The sequence below is a fragment of the Prorops nasuta genome, unplaced genomic scaffold (genome assembly GCF_024137725.1).
Source record: "Prorops nasuta isolate Cenicafe-Biocafe unplaced genomic scaffold, Cenicafe_Pnas_1.2 PNAS00010, whole genome shotgun sequence".
NCBI classification, from domain to species: Eukaryota; Metazoa; Arthropoda; class Insecta; order Hymenoptera; family Bethylidae; genus Prorops; species Prorops nasuta.
In genome coordinates, this window is record NW_027116807.1 from 4,089,664 (window position 1) to 4,116,696 (window position 27,033).

Below are 27,033 nucleotides of genomic sequence, written 5' to 3' on the forward strand. Positions count from 1 at the left end.
GTGGCAGATATAATTAGCATGTATCATATAATTCATAAAGTTAATAATTGAATAGTGTTAATACCTCTTTATGATTATTGAGAGCCATAGAGTTACTCTCAGTCTTAAAAATACATAAAAAGGTAGACTAATGGTATAACTAAGGGTAATTCAAAATCACTCTAAAAAGAGTTAATTAATCAGTGACAGAGAAGCAGAAGAGTGAAGTAAGTTCAATACAATGGCTGACAAAAGATTAATTGAATAAAGTTTATGAATGAAAGTATCGTCGGACTTTAATTGGGCTTAAGAATAGAAAGTTAAGGCTTCTTGGTCGATTCCGTATCGGTATACAATATAGTATAAGGATAACTGCTAAGTTGAAGTAAAAAGTATAAGTACCTAGTTTGCTAAACAGATTGATAGGTTAGGGTTGACGATCCCAAAGGAGGATGGCCGATCGTTACCCGCGCTTTTACCGTCTATCAATACATTGTTTGTAAACAGTGCAGCTTAGCATATACAGATATATGCAATGAAATAAACTATAAGTAAAATTGGAAGCTCTGTTAAACTAGTTGTAAATATTATACTGTATTAAACACGTAAAGAGTGAAAAGGTCATGGTATAAAGTTTGAGAAATTGTAAGAACGAGACAATAATTGCAGTTGTGTTTGTTGATTGATAGGTTAGGGTTGTGAAGTGAGGACCTAGTGTAGGAAAGCGACCAATCAAATGAAAGAAATCTCGAAGGAGGGAGAAGAAGGAATATGGCTGATAGCTATCTTCGCTTGAGGTGTCTACGGGCGACCTTTGGCCTATTCTTGTTTGTGGCTAGGTCTAAGCCGCCTCGAGTCAGCTGATTGAAGTCGATAATGGTGAGCCTCGGCTCTGCGGGTCGTCTCATCAGGGCTTGCACCTTGTCAAGCGGCGCCCCGGGGCTGCGAAACCTGTAGCTCCCCAGTTTCCTGTCCCCTCCAGTGCCAACGCCCGCCGTTCCACTTCCGGCCCCTGGTTGGCTCATCCGCGTTCCGCTCATTGATCGATATTGAATCTTCGCTGGTTCTGCATCCTCCTGGAAGTACCTGCACGAGATAACGACGTTCACTTGAATTATTTATCAGTCCTAATCGCTGTTGTATCTTCTCCAATATTTTCATAACTAGATCAAACGCCCTCGAACTTTGATCTGAGATTTTTTGTGAGAGAAAGAGAGAGAGAGAGAGAGAGAGAGAGAGATAATGCGAGGAAGAAGGTGGGTGGGGGGGGGGCAGTCATTAGAGTAGCTTCTTGACTGTTTCTTTTCTCTTCTATATATCTATTGTTTTTTTGCGCGTGAGTGTTGTTTTTTTTAGATTATTTCAGCGTACAGCGCTATTTTTTTACTTTTGTTTGAATTTTAATGCAGTAATGATGTTGTAGGTGTAATCGAGGGATGAAATAATTACTCATGGATGCTGGCCAGGTGCAACGGTGCAGGAGTCCTGGCGGTTCGGGCTCGAGGCTCTCTGGGAGCCCGGTGTCTTTGCCTGGACTGACGTCCTCGTTTGCTGGAAGGCTGATCTGGTAATCCCGAAGGGATCAAACCTGTTAGCTTGTAGTATTCGAGAAAAGCACGTGCTATATTCCGGCCAAGACGATAATCTGATTTTATCAACGAGTTGTTAAGGTTTATCCTTGATTGAAAGTTGGACTAATTTTTGTTAGAAAGAGAAAAGGAGGGGGAGAAGGGTAATAATGATTTATCTCGAAGATTAATTTTCTTCGTAAAGATTCAAATTGCTGGTACAGCTAAATATTATAATTTAAACGATAATGTGCAGAGCGTTTAAAAAGCTCGAGTGGTGGTCGTCATTGATTCTATCCTGTTGCATCGCGTGTCTTGCCTGAAATGACCAACTTTTCAGCTAAATCAGCTCTTCAGGCAGCTGATTCTTCTTCGTAAGTTTGCTTAATACTATTCATCGATTTAGCTAAAGAGCTGGGATTCTTCCTATCTCTCTATTGATTCACTTTTTCAATCAACTTTATGAAAATAAACAGCAATCATACATTTCTTCCATCGGTATTCCAAACGAGTTTTTGGTCATCTCTTAATAATGGTTCTAGTAAATCGAATGAATAGTCTTGTTGTTTTATTAATACACGTATGGGATGATTTTACCTCAAGGATTTGGTATCTCTCATCTTTGTAAATACTACTAGAAATATAACGGAAATAAGAGTGGATAACTATACACTGAGAAAAATTCTTCAGCTAATGTGCAATTTTTCCTTATAATAATTAACAAAACACATTGATATAATGAATATTTCATTAAATAAATAAATTCTTCGTTGTATCAAAATTTTTGTTCATTATTATAATAAAAAACTACATTAGCTGAAAAAAATTTTTCACAGTAGATATACGACAAAAAGTCGAGAAAAATTACCAAATTTAGCGATAAATAGCTCAGATATTACGTATATGCATTACCTCATATTCTCTCTTCATGGTCGTTCTGTTGGTGTACACAGTCTCCATTCCTTATGTGCATACCAACACAGTGGCATTACAGTGAGAGTGTGTAGTAATGCAAATGATGCATACTACACGTCTTCCATCGGTAGCTTTTGTCATTTTTTTTGGCTCTCCTCGTATACCTATATATACATATATACATACAGTTACACCTTGCTACTTCACTGTCACTGTGTTGGTGTGCATGGTCCCTATATCCGAGTTATTCACTAACCACGACATCCATGATCAATTTGTATTTGCTCTCAGTTTTTTCATTGGAAAAAAAGGATACAGCCTTCTTCAGTGTAGGGTAGAATACCATGTGTTCCCCTTCTGCAGTATCCATACATGGACACCTGGATGGTGTAGCAATTTACGTGCTCCTTCAAGATCGAGCAGAGATAACGTCTAGCAGTGCCAGCTTTATGGGGGTCCTGGTTATACATTGTACTACAGGGATCATAATCCTCCGCTAGCTGAGCCAACAGCTTTGGCAGGACGATGTGTCTCTCGTACCTGGTGGGCTGACAGCCATTAATTAGATTTTCATAGACGCTATTTTTCAAATGTCTCAATTCACCATATACTACACCCTGAAAGTCCCTCTGTGTTCTCCAACAATCCTTTGCCATGGATATAACCATGTGTCTTTAGATTAAAATTTGAACTGTTTTTCACTTCTCTTTTTTAATTAAAATTTAAACTGTTTTTATCTTTCCTTTTTCGATTAAAATTTAAACTGTTTTCCTCTTCTCTTTGAATTTTATCCAAAACCCACCGTTTTTCCTTCGATCGACGTCGATCGAATGACCCAGAACAAATTTATCAAGGATTTAAAATAATTAAAATATAATTTTACATCTATTATAGGATTCTAAAAATTATTCGAGCTAATTTAATTGTACAGATGGTTGGAAAACTGAGAGTGTATTAATTACAATTTAGTGCAACTATTCTGGATTCAATAACGAGTTAGTGTTCCAATGGTATTCACTGGTGAACCATCAAGTCCATATGAATTACGTTGTAAGAGATTCGACACAATATCCAAATTGCTACAACGTATTAAAGTATTTTTTGCGATTGAAAGGCTATAAAATTCTAGTGATATCGTAGCAATGTTGGTTGTCAATTATGAATATTGTGGTGTACATTTGAAAAGTGTTAGAATTATACCTGTACACGTCATCGTAAGTATTTCCATAGACGAATGTACCAGTAGCATTTGTATGTGAATGCAAATCTAGCACACAATCCAGTGGTGTATTTGTATCTTTATCCAAGGATTCCAGCTTTTTCCTGGTTGCCAGTAACGAAGGGTGAATCCATTCGGAGATGCGATTCCAGGATCGATTCAAATCGATTCCCATCAGAGTGGATCTGAACATAAACATAAAATTGATGAGATGAAACGATCGAGTACTATTGAGGCTTTTCATCAAGAGCGCCCATTCGTATAAGGAAATCAGTAAACTGTATACTTGGCAAGGAATTAATGAAATGGAGCATAAACCCTGTACCTCTGACGCTAAATTAACGAATGGTCAATTGCGAAATGAAGTTTGCTAATCTTAATTGATTATATTTTGTAGATGCTATAACAAAGAAATTGAAAATTAAAAAAAAAAGCTGATGGATGGATGGATTTTCTAGAGAAAAAAATAGCAAAGCATATAAACCTTGTAACTTTAAAAGTGAATTAATGAATGGTCAGTGACTAAACGAAGTTTATTGATGCTAATTAATTATGTTGTAGGTTGTATGAAAAACTTGAAATAAAAAACGAAAGGGAAAGTTATTGGATGAATTAAATTTCTAAAGAAGGAATAGAGGTATAAAATATATATCTGTAGCAAAGAATTATAACGAAGAAGAATAATAATAATGTAAGAACCTGTAATTGCCGAGGAAAACGCCATCAGGATTGAGCATGGGTACAATTTTGAAAATGACGTAATCTCTGAGAACCTGAGCTATGGGATGCGGACTGACAAGAAAGTCCATAAGTCCTTGGCAGACGAAGGACGATGGGGACTCGCCAGGATGAACCCTTGCCAGGACCACGACGACCCTTCGTGATTTCTCGTCGACCAGTGGTTTCGAAGAAATTGTCAGCATCTCGACGTTTCTCTTCTGAATCGATTGGGCAAGTAATTCACGACGCGTGTACTTGAACTTTGTGCTGGAGAAATTGTCTAGATGACCTTGGTAACGAGTGTAGGAGTATGGATAAGTCAGGCAGAACTGATAGACGTCCTCCTCGCGATCAAAGGCGAACGAGAAGCTAAGGACGTAGTGGTTCTTCTGGTGCTGCGGAGAGGCGTAGTAAAATACCTATGTATGAAGATAAAAGTAAATCTGCGCAGTTCTGACGTAGCAGAAACAATGAAGGACGCAGAGTTTAAAGTATAATAGAAAGGTGCAAATTGCATGCATGCATGTCCTATGGGAAATACAAAAAGAACGAACCTGATCGTTTGGAATTCTTTGCCATTTAGGCTTGCTGGAGCTCTTAACGAGGGGCGTCATACCGTTTCTAAAGAGATTGGCACTTTTGGAGATATTGACGATGTTGAAGACGACCCTCTGATTGGATTTGACATTATCAACAGTGAAGTTGAACCAGAAACGAAGTCTGGGACTGCAGGTGTCGGGCCTAATGAAGAGGTCATACTCGAATTCGGAGATTAGGTCGACCCTGCCAAGGTTCCCAGTCTCGAAGGAGGCGTCGAAACAGATGTGGCCCTTCTTCGCCTTACCACTGTGACCCGGGGGACGCATTACCAGCTTATTCACGTTACCCATCCCACCTTCCGCATCGCTGTCCTCGCTTTCTGCAACACCAATGATGATTTTATACTGCTCTACTGTGAATGGGACGATTATTCCGCAATTTAGTCGAGGACGAAAAGGAGGAATTTCATTTTATGTACAGGATGATTGAAGGGAAGGGTTGATTAAGGATCTTGGAAAGTTTTAACCGCTGTTTGTTAGAAATAGTGTGATTTTAGCATGAAAATGATTGAAGGAAAATAAGGGAATGATCGATTGATGATTATGGAAAGTTCTAATCAGTCCTTTGCTAGCAACAGTATGATTTCTACATAAACATGATTGACGATGATGGAAAGTTCTAATCAGCTTTTTGGTATACAGAGACCAGTGTAATATCATCTAATAAGCAAAAGACTAAAGGAGGAAGAAGGAACTATCAATTAATGATTATAAAAAGTTCTAAACAGCCCTTTGGTAGCAATAGTATGATTTCGACATAAAAGTGATCGAGGGAAAATAAGGGAAGGAGATCGATCTAGATGACGATGGAAGGTTCTAACCAGCCCTTTGGTAGAGGCTAGTGTGCTCCAGAGGATCTCTGCCGCCTTCGTGGAAGCCCATTGAAAGGGCGTAGGAATAGATGTAGCAGCAGCACTACGCCAACCAGGCAGACGCAAGACTCAACGAACCAACTGATACTAAAGGTATAATCCTCTCCTTCCAAAGAAAAGGCTTCGTGCTGATGGTGTGCGCGGAGGAGGCCCGCTCTGCCAATCGGCACTTTCCCTTGCATGCAGTTCGTGCACGCTTCGATCTCTCGCAACACTCGCGATTTTGCGTGCTGACTAAATTCAGTCAGGAGCAGCTTATGCACCTTGTTCTGAAATCGGCCCGACCGACTGGACGACAGGCTTGCTTGCACCTTGTTTAACCTAATCAAATTCCTCGGTGGATTCTAAAAAGCCTCGAGGCACGCACGACCTAAAACTCGAGGCCCAACTCAGTTAGGGTGATAATCTCCCAGCGTGCAGTATCTTATAAACGGTACACTGAGGAACGTTTTCTCAGCTTATGATTAGTCATATTGAAAAGAACTCGAGAGACAAAGATTTCATAGAAAGACCAAGTATTATATGATGATAGTATAGTTGCTATATTTATGATATAGTAAGCACAAAATTTTGATATTTAATAACGACTTATTATAATGAGTAAACGGGCATAAGAGAGTTACTTATATAACGTAAGTAGTATTATAACAAGAAGAAAAAAGTAAATAAAATGAAACTACGATTGTTAATTATCTGAGAAACTCAAGCTGATACTATCTTTTATATCGCGCGCTCTATCATACATCAAACTGGTATTTTCTTCAAACCAATCGTTATAGAATTTTATAGAAAGAAAATGTAGAGATCTACAGGAGAATTTCATAGCCCATTTTGATCTATTCGATTAGAAAAATGAAACAGTGGCTAAATTTGGCCTCCTCGCGTGCTTTATCGCTCCTCTTCGGTTTGACTTTAATTTCCGATTCTCTGATATAAGTAAATATTTAAACTTTATTTACAGACAATTAAGAGGAAACCTAGAAACAATAGATTTTCAGTTGTGTTAGATGAGAAAAGACTTTAGTGAAGTCTGAAATGTGTGACTTGCAAGATGGACTGCTTTTAGGACAAAATCAGATCATTCTTGGAATTTCCTGCGAGTATACCTATATAGATATGAGATTTTTGATGATGTAGTATTAGCAGTATAACCTTGAGAAGAAGCCAAATTTCGTGTAGCGAATGAAGCTATTAAAATTGATTCACAATGATCCAACTGAGTAATGACGAGTTTATTGCATCTATATCAGCATATGTTACTATCATCGTTATTAAATTGACTAGTTTCAGAGAGTACTGCTGCGTGCCATTGAGAGGCAATGAAATAAAATGCAGAATATTCGTAATAAAACTGAGGCAAACGGAGATTAAAGTGGAAAGAGCCAATGAACCAAGCTGCAAACAAATAGAATTGCTAAAATAGCTAGGCATTCTAGGAAAGTGGAAAATTACGGCTGGAATCCGTAAAGAGTAAAAAGCCAATTGAGTGGATAAGGAGGGAAAATTCAGAGTATAGGATAATTGGCAGCCAAGTTCTTTCGGACGTACAGTTAAGGAACGGAAATCTGAGATGTTTGAAGTATGAGACGCTAAGCCAAGAAAGATCGACTGTGATGAAGAAGGAATGAATTTGTTTTTTTAGTTAAAATGAAACAAAACTGTAATCATTGACGTCTCTTTGCTGGCATGCTAACAAACTACACTATACACATAGAAATTTCTTTTAGCAGAGGAAATGAAGAAAAAGAAGAAATGGGTGAAAGTTTTCTGAATGGAAATTATCGAAGAGAAACTATTTCTAAGGTAGTGGAGTATTGTTCGGATTGAAAATGAAAGGAAGAAACGTAGTACTCTTTCATAGACTTCCTTTCCTATTAAGTTAATACCTATACATATATATATAGTATACAGATACTATATGAAAGGTAAATGTCAAGGTGCGAGAGGAGAAACCTACAGGTCGATCGGTCCGAAGGGGTTGATTCTCGCGTGACCTGGCTAACAATCGATTTGATGGATGGATACAGTGTACTATATATATACACAAACACAGATGTGTATCCAAAAGCAAGTTGGGCCAGTTAGACGCTCGATAGGTTGTAGACAGGAGTAGTCACGAAAAGGGATTAGATGCATCGGTTTATCTTCGATGCTTATTTCTACATACCCGTCTCATCAACGTCCGACATTTAGCCTCTTGCTGCCACCTTCTCCAACTACTTCTTCTTCTTCTTCGCCTGTCCAAGACTGGTCAGACCTTCGGAGCAAGACCTTCCTTCCAACTGAATCGGTTACCTTGGCTAGCTTGGTCGATATAACTGATGCCATGCACCTCTCTCTCTCTCTCTCTTTCTCTTTCTCTGTCTCTGTCTACTTCCGTTCTCCAGTAAACAGAAAAACAATAGGTTTTTATTGGAGTCTTAAAAAGCCCAAAGAACGTTGATGCAGGTCAATGAATCGTTGATTGATTTTTTGTGCTGTATATAATATATTGATCAGTAGGTGCACACTCTGCGTGTACTGATATCTGGGTCTTCGAACTTTGCCAGTGTGGCCTCATGTCAGAAGTATGTAGAGAACCGCGAAGGGTATAGTACAGCTATATAGCATACGTGTATAATCAGCTCGTCTCATTCACGAGGAATATCACTTGGATTCTCCTAGTAGCTCTTACGTGGTAAATATAAGTTTTTGACGTCAGTTCTGAACTGGATTCGCTAGCGAGTGATGTAACGACTACCTCTTTGTCGTAAAAATACAACGCGCGAGACTCGACCAAGTTCGAGGATTTCTCTTGTTGGAGAACGTTGAAGGCCTGCGCCGCGCGCGAGCTTCGTTGACCGAGTCCATTGAGCGACTAATATCACTAGCAATTTCATTGTAAAGAAACACAGGCCATTGTGACGTTCGCGCATGGTGTATATATGTATATAGAAGGAAGAAGAATAGTTTGTTTTTGTTAAAAACAGTATATTGTAAGAATAATAGTTACATTGTTGTTTATAAGGTTTTGGATTGAATTTTAAGTTTATTCAAAAGGTTTCTAAGGGTGTTATTCTGGCACACACACGCATATATATATATATATATATATATATATATATAGGTGTGTGTGTATGTGCAATAAGGATAGGATAACGTTGAATGTCCTTTTCTCCTGTTGCAGGGGTTGGCCGGGTTTGCTTGCCTTGCCTTGCCTTGCCCCACCTTTCTTGTTCCAGAAAATCTAAAGGGTGCGCGCGAGTATAGGAGAGGGAGAATTGCACAAGAGAGAGTGAATGACTCGAAGTATAGAACGATCGATATTCGAAACCCCTCCTGTCCAACACCCTCCATGCAACTCTTCAGCGGCGTAGCTATACCGATATTCTCCCCAGTATACTACGCCCACTCGCACACAATTTACTACAAATTTCTACCTCTGCCTGTGTGTGCCGCAGTTGAGAAATTATTCGCCAAATAGCCTCGCCGTGCAATCGATAAACTTGATATAGAACCATTTCAATATGTTAACCTTGCGAATTCCAAGATGGCTGCCATTGTTGCACGAAAATTGCTATTACGTTCGCTGCTCTCTCTCTCTCTCTCTCTCTTCTCAATCCACCCTCCTCCATCCACTTTACATATCTATCGTAATACCAAATAAACCGATATAAACAATGAAGAGATTGAATTTCTAAATTTTATTGATTGGATGAGTATTTTGTTTATACCTAACCTCACTTAGGGCAACCTAACCTCGTCGTAATTAATTGCCCGAGAAATTCGTAGAGTCATTACAGAGAAAACGGACAATCCGTTCTCTCCGTTAATTGCATATGTATCTTATATTTTATAGGTATACTGTGTGTGTACATATCTTAGGGGGCAAAAAAAGCAGTAGCAGCAGCAGCAGTACGGAAATGAGTATGCATTCACCAGAGACACGTGCACCGCACCCACCCTGCCTAAAATCAATATTCCTTTCCGCTTAAGCATTTTTACCTACGGTAGATCCGATGCCGTGCGGATTAGATATCAGAAATAATTCTTACGTCATGTACTGCACATGTCTTTCCTATAGGTAGGTTCACGCAATCTCTTATTATTGATAAAAACTCTCAAACATTCATCAGGTGAAAGGTTCTTAATTAGTAGAATTTGTTTAATGGATACAGCTGGTAACATAAACTAAGCCTTGAGTAATATTTAAACTGCTTAATAAAGAGTAGCGAAGAGGATATAACTTTTCTTTTATGCATTAAGGTAAGAAAGTCCATAAGTATGTTTGGGAGTTCAGAGTAATACGAAACAAGTTGTACATAACCTCGAAACGTGCTAGACGTGAAAATAAACGAGGAAAGTAAGTTTTTCGCAAAGTTTTTTGTCAGGTTGACGCGCGTTGCGAGTTAAGAAGGGTTTGGAATTTGGTCGGACGACCGAAAACGGAGTTCTCAGGATCCTACGATGAGAGCTCGTCGTGCGCTTGGGTCAAATTAAAAGCTTCAGCAATTTCAGAAGGAATTAGAAAAAAAGGAAGGAGTTGGTATAGAGAGCCTCCTGTGCACGCGCGCTGCACTCTGTAATTCAATGCTATAACTAATTTCGCATCGCACGATTTACTAGCATATCCAATGAAGTTAGTAAGCTTTGATTCAACCTCCGTTTTATCGATTCTATGTACAATGATACTATACGCACATATCACGGGAAATCTGTCGTTATAGAAAATACTCTGAACGAGACATTTCTGAGCGCGAAGAGATTTGCAAATGTAGCGGAGAGTAGGAGAAAATAGGGGTGGTTTAGCGGAACTAGGAAATTGGTGCTGCTGGGTTGGGTGGTGGCTCGTTTCCATCGCGAGTCCTCGTGTGGGCTACTATAGCAATGGTGGGGTAACTACTAGCTGTGTTGCGAGTTGCGACGTTGCGAGTGGCGTGAGTGCTGTGTGTCGTATGCCAGCGGTGGCGGAGCCGAAGCGAACCGAAGCTAGCCGAGTTGGGGGGGGGGGGGGGGGGGGGGGACCGTGACGCGAGGAGGTGGTGGTGGTGGCAGGCGGCAGGCAGGCAGGAGGCAGGACAGCCCCGGCGCAGGGTGCAGCCGTCTACGTTGAAACGAGCCCCGTCAGTTTAGTTACCGCACCACATAAAGGCATTGCGTTGTAGACACCGTTTTAACCCGTATAAATTCTTACTACTTGCTTATATTTCTTTCTTCATTTCTTCGATCATCGCAGCATCTTCCCTCGACATATACGTTCACTGTTTTTCCGTTTTAATACACGTCTTACCGGAAGTGCGAGTCCAGTATGGTTCCGTTGCTTCCCCAGTAACCCCAAACTCACTGTTGCTTTTAAAGTCCCTTCCCCTCTCGCTTGTATACCCGCAACCGTCAATTGGAAGATCAAGAGCAACACCAGTGAAGAGTCCCGAGACGTACGATAAGACCGAAAGTACTCCTAAAAACCAGGGATGGCGAAATTCTAACCTACAAATTGAATCACGTAGAGATTTGCGATCCGCGAGCAACAAACTCGACGCTTGCTTGCCTCGACCAACCGTTCTTTCTTTTTCTCTCTGTTTCTTTTCTCGTTGTTGTTATTGTTGTTGTTGTTGTTTTTTACTCGTCCACTCTTCGTACTGACCGAGGCTCGAAAGTGGGGAGGGGGCAAGAAAACAGTCCCACGATATACTGCTAACGGCGTAATAGAATTAACGCGACAAATACGCACACGAACCCAACTCGGGAGACCAGACGAGACCGTTTCTTTCTACGGCCAGAATATCGGCAAACTCCAACCACTGATTTTCATCGTTAACCGGTATGTTCATTTCTTTACTTTACTTTCGTTGTTTATCTGCCTGCCGTTCAACTATACTCTTTATGTATTATTATATTATTATTGTTGTTATTATTATTATTATTATTATTATATCGTATCCTCGTCAAATCTTTACTGTTATTATTATTAAGATATACCATTATTACGCTCATCGTTCCACTGTTTATCTTTCCTGCGCGTTAAACCATCTCCTCTTCTACACAGTCTCCCCGATGTTTTTGTAGTCTCATCAACGGCAGTTTTCCTTTCCTTATTTTATTATTATTATCGCTACCTTTATCTCGTTACCACTATTATTATTATACCAACGGGTCAATGGAGCTGCGATCGCCGGGAGTTTTTCTGGGATTTCGCGTATTGTCAGCATGCAGGAAAGGATGTCTCGATGCTCTTTTCAGCAAAACGGGAGACTCTCGAGCTAGTACGACGTTCTTACCGGAAGTGTGTCGTGGAAATGGCGGGAAGGAAAGTACAAGACTTGTGGAAACTGCTCGTTAGTATGGAAATAACGAGGATCGTCCAAAATTGTTATAACCTATACCGGCAGCTGACGCTTTCCACGGGCATGCGTGGCCCATACAGGGCGTGGTTCTCCTCTCCTTCGTCGCCGAGAGAGCGAGAGAGAGAGAGATACCTCCCGGTGAAATTTCCCGGTTCTACCCTACGGAGTGCGATACGCCTGGGACACGAAAACTCCCCGTACGCGTACACTGCTCCTCCATCGGTGATACACGCATGCAACGTGCTAGACATTCTACGTTCGCGCGCGCGCGTTCATCGTACCGGATACACACACATATGTATATACATACGTGGAGAGCCGAGACGCGCCAGCTGGGATTCGTAAATCGAACAATGTCACCGTTATCGTTGGATCAATTTTTAAAATTTGTACGCGTTCGACGTTTTGCATCGGCAGAAAAATTTGTAGGTTATGCGAGATTGAAAATGTCGGAAGGGGTCGCGATGCGTTTCGCGCGTTGGGAGAGAGATGGTGCTAGATACACTACGGAAGGGGGGGGGGGGAGTAAGAAGAGTCGGGGGATTGCCCTGCCTGGGGTAGGTACCTCTGGTATTGATCGTTCCTGGGTCCATGTGACGCGCCTGCGTTTTCCTCCTCTTAGGGCTGGGTAAGGTTCGAGTAGTTGTGTGTGCGTGCGTGCCGAGTACACGTTATACGTATCTACCTATATATACATGTATACATACAGGAGAAGGGGGGAAAGAACTATTGTACAGAGTATACCCTTATACGTACACTACCACGCAGCAACGGCCAATCAATGGAGCTTCTCTTCGCACTTTAACTCTTCCGTGTTACTTTATATATACATATACTAGTAAAATTACTATGTATACGCTAACCCCTCATTAATACCTCTTATTCGTATCTCTGCTAGCATTTTTCTAATTTTCTTTCAATTTTTAATTAGCGAATTTCATTAGAAGAGTCTACTATGTCTACACCGATACGACGAGTTCATCGTAAATTAAGAAATTGTTTGCTCACACACACACACAAATGTATATATACTATGTTCGATTGCGATGCAGCAAAGAAAGCCACGTGGCAAATGATTGACTGTCGCACGGCCACAGCTATTGAAAATAACCTTTTGCATCGGCAAATGGAAATAGCATTCAGGTGGGTACAGGTGGATGGAATGTGAAAAGTCTGCTGGACTTTATTGTGTGCCGTCCTCCTCGTCGTCGTCGTCGTCGTCGCCGTCGCGTCGGTACTCTGGTCGATCGATTCCACGGACTGCTCCCGATTACGACCCACCGGGTATACATTATAACGTCCAACGGATCGATATCCTCGATGAAATGCCTTTTGAGAGAGAGAGAGAGAGAGAGAGAGAGAGAGAGAGACGCCTACCCTGCCAACTTTCCAACCAAAATTCCTCTCTCGCTTCTTTCATCCTTCTTCAAATCAAGATGGCGTCTCTCATTGGACAATACACCCAAACTCGCGCTTCGCAACGCGACCATTGAATTTTCTATCGCAGTGGATAACTCGATTTTAAATTGTATCTACCAGACACGACTAAGTCAATTAAAAACAATCGTGCTCTTCATTTTTCACAGAACTACTTCAACCTGCGGTTTTAGGTGAATTTTCTTCAATTTAAAAACGCGTCTCGCGTTATTCGAATCTTCTTGGTGATTCTTGGAATTAGTGGTTTGAAGATAGTAGTATATATTTTTAGTACACAGGGGCTTTGATCATAAATATCGAGATAAATATTTCATAATTGCTAAAAGATAGGGAAAATTTGTATTAAACATATTTATATGAATTTTTATGAAGAAGCAATTGCAATTTCTGAAAAATAGAATTTTAATCATATTTCTGAGTATAACGTGGGTTATTTTGATTTTTTTAATGGGAACTTGCGTTTTTCATTACATATTCTTGTAATTTCACTCGAGAGCTTTTCGGAAGCCTCTTTGGATTTTTGTCATTTTTTCATTTTATCCAGTCGTTAGCCAGATATTTATTTCGATTTGAAAGTATGTGGCGTAGGTGAACGACTATATATGTGCGACGACCCACACACTGCTCCAATCAAATTCAACACGTATCTTTAAATTGAAATTGAAATATTTCGTTAGCTACTGCATGAAAAAAAATGGAGAGGGAGGGTTTTTCGAGAAACTCTCGATTTAAACTGCAAAATCTTTAACAATAAATACAAATTTTCATTTAAAACAATGAAGGTGATCATCATAACTCAGAAATTGTATGAAAATTCTACTTTTTTAGAAATTATATTTGTTCTTCATACGAAAAATCATATAAATTGTTTCGTGAATATTTCTCGTATCTTTGATGAATTATCAAAGACTTATATATAGACATTTATAAAGAAACAGTCTATGCATAGGTGCTATGTACGAATGTCGAAAATAATTAGAGTCTCGATCGGATGAAAAAGCAGCTAGAGGGACGAGCAAACGATTGGAACTAACCCTCGTTTTGCAACGAGCCCCGTTCAATCTCTATATAGCTATTCTGCTTATTACATTTATCACGCAACTTGCTAATATTAAATCTATATGTATATATATATAATACTACTATTTTCAATGAGAAATTTTATCAATGCTATAAAACATATAAAAAAAAAAATGTTATCGAAATAAGAACAAACCGAACGAGTCCTTGTCGTGCAATGTACTCGGACCAATCTGAAGTCATTCTTATTACATTTATCACGCAACTTGATAATATTGGGACTATATATACTACTACTATTTTCAATAAAAGGTTTTCCTACTAAACGTATAAAAAAATATTTTCTTGAAATAAGAAGGAATCCACGTTGCGCAATATGCTTTGTCCAATTTCGAGCCATTTTTATTAAATTTCTTACGCCACTTGGTAATATTAAATTTATACGCAATACTACTATTTCTTCAGTACGAGATTTTATTATTTCTACTATATATATATAACGACATATTTTTTGTCGAAATAAGATAGTACTGTATTAGGTATAGAATAATTAAAAGCATTTCGGTGTCGAGAAATTCAACAGCTGTACGGTGCATGAGTAATCTATCCAAAGCCCAGCCATTATCTGTGTCCAATCCAATTGATTAACTCACGCGTATCGATAGTCACAATGCCGTTTTCAATCTCTCTATATATATATGTATATATGTAACACTGAAAGTACACGTACGCACATATACATAATTTTATGAAGGAAGCGATATTATTGATTATTTAGGAGGTGTATATACGTCTTCTGCCCGCTAAGGCAAGTTCGCACCCCTCCCCTTCTCTCGCTCGCTCTTTTTCTATCTCAGTCTCTCTCAAGGTCATCAGAAATTTCCTCGTCATTCCAAAACTGTTCCTTTTGTCGCATCGCAACACGAGATCCATCGGACAAGGATAAAATTGAAGAAATCGCACGTTTTAAGAATATACCCCCCCCCCTTTTGCAAAGGCTACAAGGTTTTGTTCATTTAATTAGTTGACTTTGATTTACCTCCCTCTATTAAAAAAGCTTCCCCCTCTCCCAATCTCTTTCTATCTTCATCTATCTCAAGGTCGTCAAAAATTGACCCGTGACTAAAAAATTCTTCCTCTCGTTGTACCGCAACGCGCGACATGCATCAGCTCGGGATAAAATTGAAGAGAACGCGCGTTTTGGGGAGATCCACCCCCCCCCCCCCTTCACGGCGAACGTCCCTAATTTTTCTAGTCGAAACTGGCTGACATCTGTTATTGCGAACTGCGTTACGCGTAGGGCGTAGGGCGTAGGGCCCTGCAATGCCCTGCAGACTATGGAGAGAGTCCGGCGGCGGGCGCACACGCTCCGTCCAGACCTCTTTTTCTCATACTGGCTCCGATAACAATGGCAGCAGCCCCACTCTATGACTGTAGCGTATATAGCTGCTAGTTGACAGTCGCGCAGTAGGTATGGTCATGGACATGATACACACTGGCGCATTGGCCGTTGCAAATTTTCATATCCCCTCACCCTGAATTTTCTCTTTCCTATATATATATATATATATAATTTCATTTGTCTCTCCTCTTCAGTCACCGCACCTAAATCAATCCCATTCTTCATCCTCTCGACCCCCGTTAACTTTATACTCGGTTGAGAACCTTCAAAATTCCGTCAATGGCACATGTGATTTTTTCTCTTATTTAATGCTGCTTTCTTTAGTCCGACAGTCTCTCACGTGTCTAGTGTACTATTTATTTATACACGGGGAGGTATTTTTAATTTCAGTCTATCCAGACTAGACCTAACTTAACCTGTGTGAGTAATGCTTCGCTTCGGCCGAGATCCACATGCTTTTGAGATTGTTTAACTTTTATAAGGAATCTGATTCAGAATTTTCTTTCCTTGATCAATTAAGGCGACGGTCGAGTGAAAGGGTGAGGAATTTTTAGGGGAAAGAATGTTAAGTCTATTCTATTTGATATCATTTTTTATTTTTTATTTCGTTTGTGCTGCAATCATTGCCCTCGAAAGACTAGCAGAAGCGTCAGTGAATCTTTCGATCTTTAAAAGCGAACGAGGAAATTATCATTTTTTTCTATCGACAAAATTGGAAATTTGTCAATATTCATACTTGTACTATTCATTTTTTTTTAAAAGTATCATAATTTCATCTATATCACTAGTAATTTCAAACAGTTTTTAGTATTATCTTTCGCTATATTCTTAATGTATGCGTGTTAATATTATAAACGTTGTAATTGTAATATAATGAATAGGAGAATAAAATAGCACCCTTTAATGGGGGAAGTAGAATGTAATATTAATTTTAATAGTGAATAAATCAGTAAATAATAAATAATGATATGACTTTAATAATTGATAATTAATTTTACTGTTTGTACAATTTGTTAAACTATAAATGCAAAATTCTCTTTAATTTTCAAGTTCATTAATTTATTATTTTGTAACATAGTATTTTAGCAATAAACGAGTTTAACTATGAAAAATTATGTGGCTTGATTTTTGCAGTTACTGGAGGGGGGGGGGGGGGTCTCTCTCTCATGGAAACGAAAGCATAGCGCGTGTAAAATTTAGTATAGGTAGAAGATTTAAGCGAGCTTAGAGGGGGGCATAAGAGGCGAGAGAAGGACCCTTATCTCAGAGCGATAGGGTAGTGAGACGGGGGTCAAAAACCGTTAAGGGGTGGATATGATCCACGGGGATACGAGCGAAAAAGCCACTGCCAATAGTGCCCATACTGTGTACAACATTCAAAGCAACATCTAGACAAACTTGTGGCAAAAGAGCAGTTGCCTATAGCGATGTAGCTATTAAGCCGCGAAATAATTATCATTCATTCTCTTGGACCGGAACATGATTAACTTGCCTAAGCATTTGTTTGGATGGGATTACGAGGTAGCACAGGATTTTACTAAAAAAATTCATACACGATACAAATTGAACTCTTGATAAAGAGAAAGAGAAAGAGAGAGAAAGAGAGAGAAAGAGAAAAAATTAAAATAAAAATAAAAATACTGTATGAAAGCACAGTTATCCTCGCTAACGAAGAGAGGAGCAGGCTTTCTGCCTGGACTCGACGCATCAAAACAATTAGCGATATAAAACCTTCTCGTCGTTTATAATCTTCTTCGAGTATCAAAAGGGATGACGAGCTATGTGTGCATGTAATTCAACTCGTCAGACAGACGCAAATTTAAAAGACTGGACTAGGAGAATAAAGAGGAAGGTAGTGGATTTAATTTACGAGTAATTTTTACCGAGATGGACAGTAGTGTACTTTGCAAAACGACACGGAAAAAGAGAAAAATGTTTAAAAACGTTTGCGCCGATCGGTGGGGCTAGAGAGAATGTATTTGGGCATCTCTTGAAATATACCAGCGGCTAACTACGAGTTTGTTAGCGGGAGAACCCTCGTCTGTTATTAGTTCGATCGGTACAACCCCTTGGAGAGGTGGAATCAGGGAGTCCCCGACCCGTTCGTCCGTCCGTCCGTCCGCCTGTCTGTCTGATCAAGGGCCGAGAGCGCGAGGAACGCCAACGCTACGATACGCGCCGCTGGAGGAACGCCCGAGGGTTCCCGGGTGTTTACGGAGGTGGTCGAGGTAAATCGAACAGCGCCGATTCGGAGTTCTCGGTTAAAACGAGAAGCTTCGCATTCGGTACTATTCGGCTCTCGTCGCGTCGCGTGTCTGTGCTACTCGGTGCTGCCACCCGCGGGGGGGCTTGCTCTCGAAGGGCCGATCCGATCCGAGCCGAGCCGAGGATCAGCCGAGAGAGCCGAGCGCGCCGCTCAGTTCAGTCCGCCGCCGCCGTAACGCTTCCAGTCTCTAGCTAGCCTCCGCCCGTAGTCGTTATTTACGTTTCTTAGTCTAGTTCAGCTTTCTTTCTCGTCTCGTCAAGTACACCCTCCCCCACCCTCCCCCAGTTACACCCCCGCAACGTTTATCCATCTCCGTCGCGAGTTTCAGCAGCGCAAATGCAGATTATCCAGTGGCGGTCTTGCGTTTTTCTTTACTTTCCTTCGTTTTTCGTTTCGGGCGGCGGCGGTGCGGCAGCTTAAAGCTCCCTTCTCTTCAAGTGCAATATAATAAAATAGCAGTGATTAGTCGATACTGGCCCAAACTAGGACGTCAATTTACGAGGCCTGACGTCTGACTGACAATCGATCGATCAAGACCGGCGAGGATAATTGCTGTTGGCGCTGCTGCTGCGCAACTTGTTAAATTTGGAAATTCTCGAGGAAAGGAAGGCTGACTGACTGACTAACTAACTGACTGAGACTGACTGGGTGGACGTGGGTTTTAGAGGTGAAAAGAGGAAGCATCATTGAGTGTAAGTAGGAACCGTCGATTGACGAGAGTGCCAAGTTTGATGGCGACTTTGGTGTTCGACATTGTAAAAGCACGTGCCGGTCGAGCTTCGCGAGCTTGTCGAGACTATACCCCCCTTTCCTTCCTTCCTTCTTCGTTCCAACTCTTGCGGTATGGTGTACGCGGTGTTGTCCGTCTCTCTGCAATTTAATTGGGTTTTTCGTCGTGCACAATTGAGCGCATGCGTGAGGCGCGCGACTGCGTGTTTTGCTAGGGGATTGGTGGAAACAGGGGAAGAAGGGGTCCCGTAAAAATTGTGAAGGGGACAGGGGGATATGGCGGGAACGCGAGCTGGAGACAGGGACGGGGATATAGGAGGAGGTGGAGGTGGAGGAGAGAAAGAGAGGAATAGGCTCGTATTGATCGAACCCGGCCACGCGATTTTCACGATCCGTCGCCATGGCCACCTGGCCGCCATCCGAAGATCCTATCTGACAATGTGTGCAAATCAAAATTCTACATCTAACTTGATTTTACTACACGCATAATCGACCAACACATTTATCATCCGATTGTAAAGCGAAACAATTCGCCTCTAACTTTGAGATTAAATTTCAAAGGAATTTTTAATTTCGCGAACCCGCGATCCGAAACATTCTTTTTTTTTAAAAGCCCCGCTCCTCTCAGTCGTAGTCGGTGTAAGAGTTTCTACCGTAATCAATTTTATTGTCAAACTTTTTTCATTCAGTTTTTACAAATAGAAATCCCCGTGCTATTATCGAATCTCTTATGAATATACACAGCAATTTCTGCAACAGCGTACACTATGAAATCAATTGTAACTCGTTTGCTCGTGCTTTTTCATTGTTGTTATCCTATATTTAATCTAAAGTTCAGTATCACGTGACCTGAGACTTAAATATTAACATACTATCTGTGTGTATAGTAGATTCGAGTCAAAGCTCTGTTTCCGCGTATAAGTAGGAAAGAACTTGTAAAGCTTGCATTTCCGTAGAATTTACGTAAGTCTTGTATTATCTGCCAAGTTCCATCGCATTTTTATATTTAAACAAGCTCAACGGTATTATAGTTGGTCTCCTGACGCTTATACACAAGTCGACTTTAGAATTGGCGGACGATGCACTTTTCTTATCTCACTGATTTTCTTCCATGAAATAAAGGTCCGATTCTCCAACGATGCCTTCGCTCGTTGCTATAACTTAATTTTAAAGTACCTTATCTCCTACAGGCAAATAATATTTGACTAAAGAAAAGGGAAGAAAAAGAGACAAACAAGAAGAAAAAAAATCACGTGCGATCGTATTCTTTTCTCGAGCTTCATCGCCTATTCTATGAATGTAACATTCTCTGGTCTACTACACAAAACATTTAAAATGAAAACTTTAATAATGAAATAATCGTTTTAAAACAGAAGTGCAAGTTTCCACGAATGTGAAGAACGAGGTCTGTGATATTTATGTTGAAAAATGTGCAGGCAATTGAATGGATAAAAACGCGTTCGTATAGAGTTGAAAAAAGTTTAGTGCTGTAAACAGAGAGTATGGATATAAGCTAGTATACCGAACGACCCTCATGGAAGTTGGCAAGTGGCAAGGCATCGGTTCGTAGAGGTGTATGTGGGGCCCATATGTTTACAAACGGTTCCGTTGAAAAATGTTTACTCGCTTGGAAGGAAGAAAATTAACGCGAAGCAATATCTCTGTTGGAACAGTGAGAGGAATTATCGTATAAAATATAACGGAGAGGGAAGAAATATCTCAATTACGTGTCGCTGTACGACTATTAAATATTAATGAGGAAAAATCTTGGATTAATAAGTGGTGAGTGGTGGTGACAAAAAAAATGGTGGTCGGTGAAAGGGGGTGGGGGCAGTTAGAAAATGTCGGATCGGAGCCAGTTATCGTAGCTCCGCATCTCGTTGGTTATCGATCCCCGCGCTCAGCGTGCGTTCGCCATCATGATATTTTAGGACTCCACAAATGGAAGTGGACTTTATGTCAGAGAAGGACGACGCTCAGTCCAAAAGAATTTTATTGGACGCGCGAGTGCGGTGACTTGGCTCGTTCTGCCTGCAAAATTATCCAATTCAAAGAGAGTCCAGGAGACACTCGGTAATAGGACCGAGATATATATATATATATACAGTGTCTCTGTGTGCGCGCGTGTATGTGTGTGTCTAGTAGAATTTTGTGTAATATTAGAAAGGACTCGAGCATAGAGTGAAAAGGCAAATGCATCGAGGGGTTTGGGCAGAATAGAGAGAAGAGAGCAGGGTATGGCAGAGCATAGGAAGCTAGTCGATGATATTCTCTCTTTGCTGTTACTTGAGTTTGGTTTGGGTGAAGGGGGATTGTTGAGGGGGGGGGGGGGCAAGCAGCTGATGACTACGTGCGTGAAAAAGATAGAAGGGCTTGTAAGAGGGTGGCAGGCCACGACAGGCCAGAATGCAAGAGGGAGGGAAGGGAATTAAAATATACTATATATAACGCCTAGCCGGTGACTCGTGCCGCCGGCCGGCCGGCTGATAAATGTGTCGTAGCTCGTAGCAGCTGTGTATACCTTACCTACTCGCTTTAACCACGAGCACCCTACAACCATCCTATAATTCCCTTTTACCTCTCTCTCTCTCTCTCTCTCTCTATCTTTCTTTCTTTCTTTCTCGATCACGACCACCTTAGTTCAATAACAAATTATACCCATTATTTTTCTATGAAAATTTGTAAGTTTTTTTTTCTTGTATATAAAACTCTCATGAATATTTGCACTGGTGCCTTGGGTCGGTAGAGTAAAAACAGCAAGGAAGGACCAGTCGGCCAGTCATTTAAATTTCCCTTCTAGAATTTAGAATTTCCATTCGACTTTCATCAGCGATTCACACATTGGTTTCTTGTCACGTTTCAGATTTCGTACGTAGTTAGATAGACGTTCCATTAGAAGAGGAGTGCAATGATGGCGAACGGAATGGACACAGTTGTACAACAAAATGGCGGATCGACGCTTGGACAGACTTCGCAGGAGGAATCGAAAACGAACCTCATCGTCAACTATTTGCCACAAACGATGACACAGGAAGAGATACGTTCTCTTTTTTCCAGTATAGGAGACGTCGAAAGCTGTAAACTTATACGTGATAAGCTCACTGGTAAGTTTTAATAGACAGTCTGGTCAGTCGGAAGATTCTTCTTGCTTGACGATGCGAGCCCCGAAGGCTGATTAGTTTGACATATTATCTCGTCGATCAAGCGCGGAGGGATTTTCGTTGGTTTTGACGAACACCTGCACACAGAGCGATTAAAACCAGTGTCCTCGGGAAAGAGTAGTGACGCTCGCTAGCACGTGGTTGGTATATAGCAGAGTTCTCATTCCGGACACGTAATATCGAGCCAAGATTCTTCCCTGCCTGGCGTGCAGAAAGCATCCGCTACCACCGCCCCCAATCTCGAAATAGCGTCGCGACGTCGACGCACGTGTTTACCTCGACGAATCAACGCCAAGCGCCAGCGAGCTTCTGCCGCAGCTTTTCCTCCAGCGTACCCCCCCCCCCCCCCCCTCCCACCTCCTTCCCTCCTCGTGCCCCACTCCACTCGTCACGTACACATACCCACCGAACGCTGGCAACTCAACGTCGCGTTATAACCTGCAACTACAGGCTGTGTCGTTGAAAACAGCGAATTCGGACGCTTGCATCGGTGCGCGCTAAATCTATAGCTATGTTTTTATCTTGCTATGAAGATTCGGGATAAAGATGTTGTTATTTTAAACGCGCTATATCTATAGTAATGTTTTTTCGTTACTATGAAAATTCAGGATAAAAATTTTGTTACTCGGTGCGCACCCAAGCAAACTTATTGACGCTTTTAAGGAGGTAACGTGATGTAACCGGTATTTATCAATTGTAACGTCGAGAACTGCGCTTTTGGACACTTGCTAAGTCTGTATAGCTATCTTTTTTGCGTTACTATGAAAATCAAAATTTGGATTTGACTACTGTGCAGGTGTTTTAATTTATTGAAAGTTGCTACCGCATATTAATTCAATCGAGTCGTTTTGTTTTACAAATGTAATCGATTAAAAAATCCTAGTATACGAGAAACTAAATTTTAACTCAAGATTGAAAAATAATTAAATTTATTTTTTTATTATACATTTAGTTATACTAGTATAAGAAAAGTCGAGTTTTACTGAAATCTCTCCCTTTCCAACCGTACAGTGTAGTGTATTTTCGCAAATGAGAGCATTTCAGCTCTCTCGAATGTGTGAGGAGGATGAAAATAGTTTTATAGCGAACAAGCAAATAGACAACACGTGCATGCTGTGTCAGTAATAGAAATGCGCGAGCGAATAATTATGAAGAAAGTGCGGATAATTAAGTACCATCTACAAGATTCGTAACGACCGATTTTATCATTTGATATTCATCCTATTGTAGGTCAGAGTTTGGGATACGGTTTCGTTAATTATCATCGGCCCGAAGATGCTGAAAAAGCCATCAATACGCTCAACGGTCTTCGCTTACAGAACAAAACTATCAAGGTAAGTTTTAACACACACCCATGTGCATAAATATACACACGTATATTGAATTCAACAGTTAAAATGGTCTGGAACATAGATGCAAGATGCGTACTTCCGTAACTATTAGAGTTATCCAAATTTTTACTAAGACTTTTCTGCACTTCAAGATTAAGACCTTTCCAAAAGGTTGTATGAAGAAATTTGATAATTCCCATAATTATGGAGATACATTTCTTGCAACTATGCTGCTTGGGGCATTTTAACTGTTGGACCCTGTATAAGGTACAACGCTCCTGCAACAACGTTCACCCTAATTTTACAATTAAAGTTTTTGAACAGAATCAAATATTAAGTAACGTTCCTGTGTTAATCATGTGCTTCTCCAAAGGTGTCGTATGCCAGACCAAGCAGTGAGGCTATCAAAGGTGCAAACTTGTACGTAAGTGGGTTGCCCAAGAACATGACGCAACAGGACTTGGAAAATTTATTCAGTCCTTATGGCCGAATTATCACGTCACGGATACTCTGCGACAACATCACCGGTAAGTTGGATTGAAGCTCACAAGAGCTTAATCAGCTTTTTGAGAAGATACCAACAACCAGTCTCATTTGCCTAGTCCAGAGACGTATATACCCGTTTAATATGATTTTTATCACTTTGATCACAGTATCCAAAATACCATTGGTCGCATTTCATGTATATAAACAGCCGTTTAATTCTCAATTGAGAGAAAAATAGAGAAAGAGAGAGAGAGAGAGCTATAGTAACATTTTCAGGCTTGCTTGCATCGATATTACGATATAGAATACGTATAATAACTATACAATTGCAAGTGAGAAATTTTTTCACTGAAAATTAATTCTAATGAACGGGTATGTGAATCAGATTAGGCTAGGCTAGGTGAGTAGTAGGCCATGGGGTTAAACAACTTCAGACGTGGATCGGTGCGCTTTTATTCACACTTTGAGGCACCAGAGATCAACGAGAATCAGCGTCAGTGAACGAAATCGTCATCCTATGATTTTTAAGTCTTTTTTAGTTTCTAATCCCTCACTCCCTACGCCTCAGTCTTTTTTCCCCCTTACGGATCTCAAACATTTTCGCGAAAGGGAACGCTAGATTACAAATATTTATATGTGTATAAACTGTTCCCCTTTCAAAATAAGATTACACGTAGAGTTTTGATAAATTGCTGATATCTGTAACGATACACTTCTCTTTTAATTTGAATTAGATATTATAGTATACATTTTATCGTAGGTATATTATATATATGCATAGTTATCATGCGTGTATATATAGGGTGTGTTAGTTGAAAAGCCCCAGAGCATAAATAAAGAAGAGCTGTGCATATCTGTAACTATTAAAATTTTCCAAATTTTCGTAAGACCTTTCTGAATGCAAGTGGTAAAACGTTCCGGAAAGGTCGTAAGCAAAATTTTAATATCACTTACAGTTACCCAGATACATGTCTATCTGTATTTATGCTTTGTGACTTTTTGACTGTCGGACCCTATACATACAGGGTCCACCAGTTGAAACGCCCCAAACCATAAACACAAGAGTACACATACATCTGAAACTATTGTAGCTATCCAAATTTTGAAAAAATATTTCTAAATGCATTTAATAAGATGTTTCGAAAAAGTCGTATGCAAATGTTTAATATCTCTTACAGTTACCGGGATACATCTCTTCCTGCATCTATGCTCTAGGACGTTTTGACTGCCGGACCCTATACACATATACACACTTCCTGGTTTCATTTGGCTTTTGCAAGGACCTGGTCTCCCGAATGCACACAACTTCATGGCCTATCCACCTTGTGCCTTGTACCGACTCTCTTCTCACATCCTCCCGCGCTTTTCTGTGTCTCAGCGATCATGTTTTTTCCTTCCGAAGCTCGATCTATCATCTCCCCCCCCTTCCCGTTTCCCAACTCACCTGCCTGTTTATCCCCTGTCCCAAGCTGAACCTAGGAATAAAAAATACCAAGATATAATAAAAAATTGCGCTGATCAGCCTGAGCACGTGTACGTGTCACACGCCCAAATCATGATTTCCGTTACACTTTCTTATTTATATGCTTAAGGACTCAAAAAATTAGCATAATTTACGCACGACTCGTTCGCCCCTTATTCGTCTCTCGATACACGTTTTCCACAACTGCCTGCAACTTGGGGAGTAGTATATATCGTTTCGATTTTTTCTAATGCAAGATGCAAGATGGTTTGCATATTTTCTCTCTTGTACGTTTTTTATACTTACTGGCAAACCTCACACGACTTATCTCTCTGTCACCATTGGAGAAAGTGCTTTAAAACGTTTCTTGGACCGTCAAGATTTTTCTTTGTCACTTTTCCTTCTAACGTTTTATGAAAAAATAGGAAACAGTGTCGATCGATCGATCAAACGAACAAACAAACAAACAAGAGAAACCTAAACCCCCGAATGAGACAATTCCTTCCCATCGACGAATCAGGGGCAAACGGTACGTGTGCTGTGTCTTAATTGACTTTAACGAGATATGATTTTTTCGTTTCTGTTTAGTACGACAGTTTGTTCCCGGCTGCGGAGACAATTTGCCCGGTACGTAACTCTCACAATTCTCTTTTATTTTCCTTCATATCCTAATAGTTCATTAAAGGATCGTGGCCGATTATCGCGCGCTTTTATTATGAACGAACGATCATCTGTCTGCTATAGATTAAAGAGGAAAGTTTAAAGGTTCGAGCTACTTTTTTTTTCATAAAGCATTGATTAAAGGGCACTGGTACTAACTTTTTTCTATACTGATATATTTCAACTTTGCGTGTTATATACTAAATTTGTTGCAAAATGAAGAAATTAAATCGAATAAGTTATAAAAAGTAAGAAAAATCACTGTACATTGATAATTGTACCAATGATAAAGTATATATCGACCTTTGAGTTTCTTTTTTCATCGTTACTTTTTTCACCTATCTATATTACTTATACAAACCTATATATACGATTATCTTCTAAATACACATCCAGAGTACCTCCTGCGCCATTTTTGTTTCTTTACGCTTTATGTCGTTTCTTATGATTTGCGTTTATCTTACTTATGTATATGTATATATTTGTGTATATATATACATATTGATTATGTGCAATTGAATGTCGCCTTCGTTCCTGCGCGGCTCTACGGTCACTGGAGTGCTCGAAATAGTCCAGTTCGATTGAAATGTTGAAGTAAAGAAACGAATTTGCGCGCACCGAGCCACTACTCGTTTTTGCTCTTTAGGGACATAGAGAGAGAGAGAGAGAGAGAGAGAGAGAGAAAGATAATATTGTGCAAAAGAAAAGAAGAAAAAAATTCCAAGTTCATTCAGCAAATACTTTGATCATCCTTCGAGCGATCGTTTTCTCTGTGCCGAGCTTTATTCGCTTTTTCTCTTGCAATAAACGATAATTAGTCGTGTAAAAATTATAACAGCACAGATGCAATCAGTTAACATTCGTAAATCTAATTTATTAGAAAA

The 27,033-nt window shown here is 40.2% G+C and overlaps 2 protein-coding genes across 7 annotated transcripts in view; one reads left to right on the forward strand and one right to left on the reverse strand.

Moving 5' to 3' along the window:
- On the reverse strand, positions 1–10,829 carry LOC136776947 (cytosolic carboxypeptidase 6). The gene is made up of 7 exons (XM_066732890.1): positions 8,040–10,829; positions 4,956–5,320; positions 4,381–4,820; positions 3,663–3,866; positions 2,779–3,002; positions 1,429–1,624; positions 1–1,065 (listed from the first exon to the last, which is right to left on the reverse strand). Exons 1-7 carry the CDS (start codon positions 8,059–8,061, stop codon positions 762–764), a joined length of 1,755 nt encoding a protein of 584 aa, XP_066588987.1. The 5' UTR covers positions 8,062–10,829; the 3' UTR covers positions 1–761.
- A 7,534-nt stretch (positions 10,830–18,363) lies between these two features.
- Positions 18,364–27,033, forward strand: part of fne (found in neurons) — a 32,543-nt gene continuing 23,873 nt past the window's right edge. For 2 of the 6 annotated variants that reach the window (XM_066732893.1, XM_066732895.1), the window contains exons 1-4: positions 18,364–19,012; positions 21,913–22,153; positions 23,441–23,544; positions 23,915–24,068. In XM_066732893.1, coding sequence (XP_066588990.1) covers positions 21,958–22,153; positions 23,441–23,544; positions 23,915–24,068 — 454 coding nt within the window. In that variant the 5' untranslated portion in view covers positions 18,364–19,012; positions 21,913–21,957. Of the gene's footprint in view, positions 19,013–21,912; positions 22,154–23,435; positions 23,545–23,914; positions 24,069–26,077; positions 26,117–27,033 lie in introns of all 6 variants that reach the window. The other 4 variants (XM_066732892.1, XM_066732891.1, XM_066732896.1 and 1 more) reach the window with 4 other exon arrangements.

What these genes read in the sequence shown, in the direction of transcription:
- LOC136776947 (XM_066732890.1), bottom strand. Translation starts at nt 8,061, where the DNA reads ATGTCGGACGTTGATGAGACGG. An exon ending in GTCGGACGTTGATGAGACGG is followed by an intron (nt 5,321 to 8,039) that starts GTATGTAGAAAT and finishes TTGGTGTTGCAG; the next exon opens with AAAGCGAGGACAGCGATGCG. An exon ending in CACCTGGCCAGCATCCATGA is followed by an intron (nt 1,066 to 1,428) that starts GTAATTATTTCA and finishes TATCTCGTGCAG; the next exon opens with GTACTTCCAGGAGGATGCAG.